Source organism: Belonocnema kinseyi, chromosome 4 (assembly GCF_010883055.1).
Source record: "Belonocnema kinseyi isolate 2016_QV_RU_SX_M_011 chromosome 4, B_treatae_v1, whole genome shotgun sequence".
In the NCBI taxonomy this organism is placed as follows: domain Eukaryota; kingdom Metazoa; phylum Arthropoda; class Insecta; order Hymenoptera; family Cynipidae; genus Belonocnema; species Belonocnema kinseyi.
Window position 1 is genome coordinate 100,939,547 of NC_046660.1, and position 10,635 is coordinate 100,950,181.

Genomic DNA, 10,635 nt, shown 5'->3' on the forward strand with positions numbered 1-10,635 from the left:
CCCCCCCCCCCCATTTTATTCCAAATCGGAAAAAAGAAATTCCATAATTTTTTTTAATTTATTTTAACAATTTAACAGGTGTCGGTTTCGACTTGAAATTTCCCATGTAAAATGCATGGGGAAAAATCACTTTTTTGAGTTCTTAGAATAATTTTTTAGGAATTGAAAAAATGTGACGTGAAAGTATGGTGACCTGTAGAGAATTATCCAACGAAGAATTTCTTCTATCAGGCATTGGTTAAGTCACCATTGGTCAAGAGTAATATTTATGAACATTAGTTTCTTAATTTTCAATTGCTTAAACAAATGGAATTTGTTTAAATATTTTTTCAATAAAAATTATTAATATATCTTCAATGGAATATTTATCAACAATGTTTGATTAACTTTATTCAAAAAAAAAAATATACCACTAGACCCATAGTAGTAATTTGAAGTAAAAATAAACGAGAATATAGTGCTCAAAAGGTCGATTTCATGAAGAATTGACAGTTTTTGTTTTAAGGGTATTTTTCAGGTACTCGTGAGGGTATGTTAGAGGTGTCAAAAAAGTAATTTTTCCCCATGCATTTTACATGGGCAACTTCAACTCAAAACCGGGAGCTGCTCAAATCGAAAAATAAAAAAATAAAAATTTGGATTTGGAATGAAATTGGGGGGATCGTTGACCTCTAAAGAAAAAAAGCGTTTTTGAGCCACCCTAGTGCCACATTCATGTAAATTGCTCGAAAATTGCCAGCGACCAGCGTGCGATAGTCCCCTCGACATGGAGCCTCTTCGCACGGAAATCGCTGATTCTTTTTTATGCCTGTCAAAGTCGCTCAGAAATTCCCAAGGAATAGTACCCTCGACATGGAGCTTCTTCCCTGAAAGGACACTGACCTCTTTTGAGGGAACCTACAGTTTAAAGCCCCGGTTTAATGGACATAGAAAAATTTCCACCGGCACAGGGATCGAACCCCAGTTCTCCTGTTTGGAAGCCTGGCGCTATCGTCTGAGCCACCGGGACTCTATCTAAATCGCTAAATGTTCAACAAAATAGTAGAATTTTTAACTAATGAAGATGAATTCTGAACCAAAACTATAATAGTAGATTTTTCAAGTACATAAAAGAATTAACTTTAAACAAAAAATAGTTGTATTTTCTTATTGGATTCTCTTTCTATAGTTAGAATTTAATTGAAACAATGAAAAAGGGGACAGTTTCTTGGAAAAAGAGAAAAGCAGAAACAAAATTCGATTTTTCTCCTTTATAGAGTTGTAACAGAATTTATCAAAAATACTGATTACATATTTAACTATTTTAAAGTAGAATAATACAAAGAACATTCTAAACTTTGAAACGCAAAAGTATGTATGTACGTGCTAATCCACTTTATGTTTAATAAAGTATCAGCAAAATATTTCATGAAAAAAGGAGTCGAAGAAAATTACTGACATTTTCCTTATCTTACTCAGATTATCTCATTATTCACGTTTGAATTCGAATGCACGCGCGATGCGAGTTTATAGCTTCTGTGAATAAAATTCCTAATCTTGAAGCGTCAATTGATAATATGTATGATAATCTTCGATTTTAACTTATCCAGCAAAAAGTCTACAAAAAATTCATTTCGTCACTCGTTAAATACATAAATATTTGTATTATGTGCATAACTGTTTGAACTCTTTAGTTCTTTTACGTAACATTAAACTGTTGATTATGCAGACATTAAAAATTAATACATACAAAAAATCTTTTCTTGGACTCGAGCCAGTCGATGTGAGCCAAAAACTGTTGCAGGCTTCTAGGAGAATAATTGAAATCCCGATGAATATTACACAGATTGGTATTTCGATTTAATTTCCAGCCATCATTTTCACTTTTGATTTAACTAAAGAGAATCGATTTTTAATTTTCTTTTAAAGCATTTGGCACTGACACTGTGTCATTGGCCGAATGCATTTTCATTACGTCTCGTTATTATCACACTTATTTAAACTTTAGCGATGACTTCTTATTTCGGATTATTTTAGTATACTGTTAAATTATGACAAGAATTAAACTTAGGATCAATAAACCAGAGATAATATTATCAAATCTATTGAAATTTTTATTTATATCTATATTTTTGATTGTTTTATTCTCAAATGAAAATTGATAGGGTCCGTGATCCAAGTATTGCAATGTGTACAGTGTGTACACATTATCTCGTTGCAAATGCTTTCAGTACAATAATCATCTATAAAATGAAGAATTTAGACGAATTTAGCTTTTTATTCGAATGTTTTGTCTTCAACATTTTATATCAGGTGTTTTAAAATTAGGTACCATTTGAAGTACCAGTGTAAGCAAAATTGATATTATACAATGGCATCAGGAATTAAATAGACGATTAAACAGAAAGTCTTGTGTACCAAAGCGCCATTCATAATATGAATACGTTTTGTTTTCCCATAACCTCTTGATTAGTATTTCACTTCCAGGAACTTTTCACTGAAACTTTCTATAATCTTATTATCAGTTTATAGAGTGGCTTAATGGTGTAATAATAATAATAATAATAATAATAATAATAATAGTTAATCCATCTGTTAGTTTCTTTTAAATAACAAAGTTGGTTATTAAAGCAAATCCTTAAGTACAAATAGAAATCATTTTTAAGAAACGCCAAATAACAACAGATAATATATCTTTTTATCTCGAATGGGTTGTTTATCGATTAAAATTCTTACGATACGATTAAAAAATATGTTCATTATATTACGTTACTTGCACACGCGCTATTAGTTTCTTTAGGTAGGATTATGAAATATTAATGCAGATGGAATAATTTTTTGCCTACTATTATCCATGTTGTATGATCAGAATTTTAAAAGAAAAAACTTATCACCATTATCTCCTTATTTGTTATTCTTTATCGAAGTTTTGAATGATGTAATTTAGGTTGGACTTAATTAAATTGTAAATTAAAACAGCCCCAAAGTAATCATAATGCTTATAAATTAAATGCAAATATTTGAAGGATTTTTGGGATATTAAAAAGAATTTAATTATTAAGTCATTTCAAAAGAATAATTCTACGATCGTCTCATTTTTAAGGCATCCAAGTGAAAGTTATTCTTGCTTGAAGCCTTGGATTTGAAAATTCCAATTATTATGTCTTTCAATTGATAAAATTGATTCAGATCTAATACAAGAATGAGAATCTTTATTCTATGCATGGGATGTATTCACTCTATTGACTTTTAAGTTAATACTTATTAATATTAATGTCACTTATTTTAATGTCGCTGCAGCATTTTTTTAATATACTAATTTTTTCCGTTTCTTTTACGATTTTTATTATATACATTTTTTTTAAATTTAAAATATAAACGGTCAAGATTACTCAAAATATAACACTTCAAAACTTTAAGCATGTATAAAACTAAACATTTCATCGAATACACTTCAAATTAAGGAAGTATCTGCACGTCGAAATGCAGAATCTGTCCGCGACAATATGTATTCTAGAGAAAATTTGTGAAAATGTATTTTTCTGCTTTAAAGGAAAAAACTGTCCATGAAGTTATGAGTATTTGAATTTTGATATTTTTTTTAACTTAAATTGTTCTTTAAAATTCTATATTTTTCCATCTGATGCAGATATTCCAATTTTATTCAGATTCTAGTTAGTTTTATCGTCCTTTTTCGAAATCCGCAGAAAAATGTGAAAAAGTTAAGAATTGAAAATGGCGATTATTATTTTGAAATTAATAAAAAGTTGATTTTCATAAAAACCCCATAATGACGTTTTTTATATTTTTCAAAATTTTCTTCTGATTATGAAGATCTCATGTTCAGTTCGATACGTGTGTTTTTGTAGTTTTTGATGTAGAGTAAAAGTGAATACAATTACATTACAATTACTGTCTTTAGACATTTGAAAAATTTCTTTACACATAATGTGACGAAAATAATACAATAACGATGCCTTCATTATCTCTGCAGATTTCATTAACGTGATAGTTTGAATTTTTTATAAACATATGTATAATCGACATAAATATCGATTATACCGGTTAGTAGATACCCTGATCTTGCATTGTCCACGAAAAATATACGACAATTTAAATTTTGAGGAAGAACATTTTTTCTAGCCTCAAAAATAGTTTAGCCTCATATTTATCATAAAAAAGGCTTTGATTTAAATTCCAAATTCCAATACTGCACATTTTTAATTGTTTAGGTTTTAAATTTGAATTAAAAAAATTAAATGGCCCAGACTTCTAATTTCATTTCTTAATGAAATTTTATTGGCAACCCTGAAAACTTGAAATAAAATGGAATTTTTGTTTTTTCATTGCAGCATGTCCAGGTGAGCAAAGGAAAATTCTCGTCCTCTTGAATCCAAAGTCGGGACCTGGAAGAGGGCGGGAAACATTCCAGAGGAGAATCCACCCCATTCTTTCGGAAGCTGAAAAACCGTATGAAATCCACATCACGAGATATTCAAACTATGCCAGAGATTTTGTTCGAACAAAAGACATCTACCAATGGAGTGGATTGCTAATGGTGGGTGGAGATGGAATCGTTTTCGAAGTAGTAAATGGTATTTTTCAACGACCGGATTGGGAAAGAGCCATAAAGGAATTACCTATTGGCGTGATTCCATGTGGATCTGGAAATGGTTTAGCCAAGTCTATCGCATATGCTAGACAGTAAGTTTTCTCACCTCTTCATTATAGTATGTACTTGAATATTTTTCATACCTCAAATTTAGTACCACTCAGTAACCCTAAATATAAGCAATTACAATTGAAGGAAAAGTATAAAAGAAACCATGAAAGCTTATCAGAGACATTCGATATCATATCGAATACCCACAATCCAACCCTCAGTTTCGAACCTGCTGTTCGACATGAATTAAATTAAATACAATGAAAAACACTACTAAGCCAAAATTACGAACGGTCACCCATCCGAGCACTAGCTGTCATCGTATCGGTTAACTTACGTGATCTGTTTGAACTGCCGGCCACCGCCTAAATTTTACCATCGTTGTGCTCCCTTGATAGTTTATTATTTCTTGTTGTAAAAAATATATTTTCCATTCTACGTAGGCTCTTTTTTAGATAGTAAGCATTATAGTACAGATTTAAACAATCTGACAATTGTATAAGTTTTGTATACTGTTGCCTGAAATATTTAGCAGCTTGAAATAATACTCATGTATAGTAGGTATGAAAATTAGAACAAATTCTAACCAAAAAAATTTTCAATTGATTATTGCAGCACTGTATTTTGTGATCCACTTTAGGAATCTCATTTGGTTTGTGAACAAAACTTAATAAAATACCGATAACAGCAATAATTTTAAATTTTCCACTTCGAACAGAAACTATATATTTGCGTGGTTAGAGTTTTAAATTTTAATTGAATGCTTCGTTATAAAATTAACATTGTATCTTTTTTAAGACTTTCCCAATTATCATTTGAATTATTGGTCTGTCATTTGACTATTATTCTTTTAAATTTAGGTTCACCTGATAAAAGTACGAAAGGAGTAATATTTGATTGAAAAATTATTATCAGGGTAAAATTCCTGATCATGCAAATCGAAATATCTCAATATTTTTCAAACATTCCTAATTCTCACTTTTTTATTATTTTTGAAAGCAATTTGAAACATAACAAATTATCTATTTACACAATTACACGTTGTATTTAATTTTGAATGATTGCAAACGAATGCGTCATATAATTGTAAGCAATTGCCTATGATTACATAATTATATACTTGGGCAATTAAACATTTGTAAAAAAAAATATTGTTGAAATTCCATCATATTCCATTTAAAAATAGAAGGAAGTTCCGATATCACGCCGATTAAAAAAGGGACGGTAGAATGGTTTTTCTAAAAGATCGTTTTATTCGATTTTCTTATCGTTTCATTCTCTGCCATCTGAATTTGAAGAATTAAAATAGTAGAATTCTAAAAAACTAAGCCTTACGAAAGAGTAATTTAAAATGTAACAAATGTAACCATTTTTAAATTGTAGGCGATCGACAATGAATACTTGTAAATTGCTATGGAATAAGTTTTCAAGACAATATATATAATAAAACAAATTTTGTTATGAGAATTGTTTGTAACAATAACAAATGCTCTTTGATAGCACTCTATTATGTACAAGTTTTATTCTTTAGACGAAAAGAAAATATCTCCAGGAAAAAAATCTTTCTATGCATAAAAAAGCTAAACAAGTGAATTTATTTATAAAACTTGTTTAAACAACCTATTATTGTTTTTTGGTGCTTCATTACTATTTAACATTACTTTTATACATTCAAAAAATAAAATCTGTGTAAGAAATACATTAATAATTATACATGAATAATTATATTTAATAATTTCTTTGTTTTTGTTTCAAAACACGGCTTTTCCTCGCACTTTAATTTACAGATAAAAATAATATATCATGTTCGCACATTCACGATAAAGTAATCGATTTGATCAATTTAATTATTTTTACTGAAACCCTTATCAGAAATTATGAATGTTGAAGGCTTCTTCTTTATTCCAAGCATTTTACTCATAAAAAAATGAAAAACTTATTAACTGAAAAAGAATTTTAAAGAACCTAAATGCAACGTCAAATAAATTTATTTAAAAAAATATTAATTTCAATTAAAAATTTCGTTTTTTTATACGATTTCGAAGATTTAAAATTGATCTCAATTTCATATAAGTTATCAATTGAATATATTATTTAATTGTACGCTTACGTATATCTAAACATTAATACTTCTAAGTTTGGAAATAATCAGCTGTCCAGTGTGAAACTTTAATATTTTGATTTAAAAATATCCAAAAACGATTTAGTTTTGAACATTGTTACTTTTACATTGTGCATGTATTAAATCTTTCTATTAGGAATAAAATTATTTCTAACCTGAAAGGATTTACAATTAAACATAGATTCGAAATGGTTTTGGACGCAGTAAATTTCTAACCTTCTAATAATTTTATGAGTGAAATGACTTTTAATCAATCTAAAGAATTGATTGAAAATCAAAATGTATAATTACTATGTAAATTTGCACAATTATTTTAAAATTCAAAACACTTACACTAGACCCGCGGTTTTGGGCCCTGCGGCTTAGGAGTTCCTAGAACTGCTGACCAACGCATTTTTTCAACTCGCGGGGTCGCGGCAAGGTTGCCAATCATGGCTGCTTACGTTTGGATTCTATCGATTTAGGGCCAAGGCTACTTGCAGGAAACTCCCTACAATGGTCTTAAACTTAATCTTTCGCGTATTTTTACAATGTAATTATAACATTTAAATTCTTACCGACAAAAAAAAATTAGAACGCAGTCAACTTGAAAGTTTTCCATAGCTTTATGAGTGATATGATGGTAGTTTCAGTTTAAAGTTAGTTTATCAAAATCTACAATAATTACTAGCTGCATTCTAAATTTGAATATATAAAATTGATTTGGTTTACTAATATTTGTAATTTAAACATTATTATTGAATCTCAAAATAAAATAATGAAAAAAAAAATTAAAAGCATCACTAAGAACCCACTCCATGCTGTGAACAGAATATACTAGTTGCGAACACTTGTGGACTATTATTAGTAAAAATGGTAATAATTAAATTATTGTAGTCCAAAATTCACAAAAATTAAATTTAGGTTTACATTTTTTTCTTCTAAAGTTTTTATGGTTAATTATTTTTTCTAGAAAATTTAAATGGAGCTTTTAAAATATAATGAATAATTAATTTTGTGTAACAAAACTTTACCTTAATTGGCTTTGCTATTTCCCAGGAAGTTTACATTAATTTTATTTGTTGTCATAATTAGCTTTTTATCCATTACTTTATTTTTCAAAATTAAAAGGCTCTGAAAGTGTTTGCATAAAAAGACAAACAAAAAAAATCTAGTCCCACCCAAATTTTGTAAAACATTGATGGATTTTTATTTGATTGTATTCATTAAATAGGAAATAATAAAATAAAATTTGTCTCTCGTTAATATTTTCATCTATATACTAAACACTCAAATATTTTGTATGATTTAAGAGAACCCTACAATCACAATCCGATGATGATCAGTGCCCTTTCAGTGGTGAAATCGAGAAAAGCAGCGTTGGACTTGGTTCGAGTCGAAACGAGAAATCACATATTTTTTTCCTTTCTGTCAGTTGCCTGGGGTCTTTTGGCAGACATTGATATTGAAAGTGAGACTCTCCGAGCAATTGGTGGGCAAAGATTCACGGTGTGGAGTTTAGCTCGACTTATCGGACTTCGCACATATAAAGGCAAAGTCTCTTACCTTCCCTACGATAAGGTGCCGGTAGTGGAAAACCTAAATAATGATAGCATTTATCGTAAGGATCAAACCAAGGATGCCAAGATACCACATTCCAAGAGTTTTGGAGACGAATTGGACCGGTAAATTCTAGACATTCATTATACTTCATTCTGTTAAACAATACCAATTTATATGACAAAGGACTGATATTCAAATTATGTGAATATTTCTTTTAAACAAATCAAGAAAATATCTTAAAATATTTTTCTGCAATTCGGTAACACAAATTGACTTTTTTCCATTTACGTTTTTTTTTAATTAATTTTTTTAAACGCACTTCTCTAAGGCTTTTTTGTTCAATTCTATTAGAATGTATGACTTTCTTTTGAGTTTATGATTTTAAAGATTCTTTTATAAATTCAATAAACAAAAGCATTAATCATATATCCTTACTGCCCTTTCTCTAAAGATCGAGTCTTGGTCAACTCTTTAAAAAAATTATTTTGAATATCAGGATGTCCAATAGGGTGACAAAAAAAAATTTTATTGTTGTCTCACCCCACACTTTCCTTTCATTTCGTGCAAAAATAATTGCGTTATTTTTTATATATTAAAAAATATGTTCAACCCGTCGTACAAGATCTTTAAACGCTAAAAATGACTAATGAATAGTGGTCGGCCATTTTGCTATCTGATGCCGAAAATCAGAACTAGCAAGAGTAGCTAGAATTTTAAAGATGTTTTTTTAATTTTTGCATAAAAGAGTTTTTTAACTATTATTTTATGGAGTTCAAAACAATAACAGAGTAGTCAGAATAATTCTTTATCCAAAACAAAGCGTTTCAGAACGAATTTCCATCTTGTATAGCGAATAATCAAATTTCTGTCAAAAAAGTATTTCTAAACAAAAAAAATTATTTTGCTGTCTTGCAAGTTTCAATACATTATAAGTAAATAAAAATATAATTAAATATACAGTAAATAATACAATAATTCTTTTTTTTATAGCAAAATATTTTTCACAAAAAAAATTTTTTTACCGTACACGATGTGCACAAAAACACTCATATGCACAACTTAAAATGCATCATTAAAATTCTACCTACTCTTTCTAGTTCTGATTCTTGGTACTAGATGGCGTATCGCATTTTAGTATTTCGCAATACACCGCTTATATATTTCAATGATTATAAATTATGAATGACGTTGTAAATATTGAAATTTGTACTAGTGATAGAAAAGAACCCTTAAAATTTTGTAAACTACCTCTTAGAACGATATTTTTATTCTTTCTCAGTTCTTCATATAATTCTCCACAAGAAAAGTTGTAAAATGACTCCAGAAATATTGAATGAATATTTAATAGTTTCTTTAATTTAATAATTTGAACCCAGTATCAGGTCTATAATTTTACGCGAACTAAGTAACTGTTTTACAAGGATGTCAGAAAATGAATCTGGAACTTATTAAAAGATAATCTCCTACGTTAAATTAAATCTATATAAAATATCTAAGAATAAAAAATTATTTGTAACATTTTTCTATTTTGCACGTAAGAAACACATTTTTGCATTCTTTTTTGATTTTTCGATGTAACATTCTTGCAAAATTCTGATTCCTTGTGCAATTTTTTGTTGAGAAACATCACTTATAAATGTAATTCCAAAATATAAATATTATAATAATAACCGTAGAAAATGTTGTTTATTTATATTTTGATATTTATTTTATTCTTATTATACTATTTTTATATATTTTTCTTGTATCTAGTATGAAAATAATAATAAACAAAGTATAAACATTCCATTGAATAAAAAAATGAGAATTTTCTGTAAAAAAAAACTTTTCTTTAAGTAAAAGTGGTAAATGTTGAAAAACCTAATTCTTTCGTATAAAAAAATGAATAAAAATGAATACTTGAGCTTTATTGAAATAAATTTAAGAGTAAATTGCAATAATAAACTAGGAGCGCTAGTGTCCGATGTAACCGGGATTTGAAAGACTCTCGCATTACGGTCAATGTAATGTGCGCGAATTTTTTAAAGCCGCTTTCTCGAAAATGGTTGAAAAGTGCATCTTATTACTTGAGCATTAAATATTTAATAAAGTATTTTTTCCAGCCTGAATTATTTTTTAAATTCTATAGTATTTATAGTATTTTATATACTATTTACAAGTTTGATAATTAACTTTTACTGGGAGGAGTATGAATAAAAAAAAATCCGAAGGGTAAAAATCTTGATTGATATATATATAACCACCTATCTCACGGTTGTGAGACGTGGTTGTGGCTGAAATTTTACCGCGATTTCGCTGGAAGCGGGTGCAATTTTTCAGATTAGCACCC

The 10,635-nt window shown here is 28.7% G+C and overlaps 1 protein-coding gene across 2 annotated transcripts in view; it reads left to right on the forward strand.

Annotated features, from left to right (window-relative positions):
* LOC117172153 (sphingosine kinase 2-like) overlaps positions 1-10,635 on the forward strand; it is a 50,521-nt gene that overhangs the window by 34,127 nt on the left and 5,759 nt on the right. For both annotated transcript variants that reach the window (XM_033359955.1, XM_033359957.1), the window contains exons 2-3: positions 4,332-4,683; positions 8,057-8,428. In XM_033359955.1, the coding sequence (XP_033215846.1) occupies positions 4,332-4,683; positions 8,057-8,428 (724 nt within the window). The remainder of the gene's footprint in view (positions 1-4,331; positions 4,684-8,056; positions 8,429-10,635) is intronic.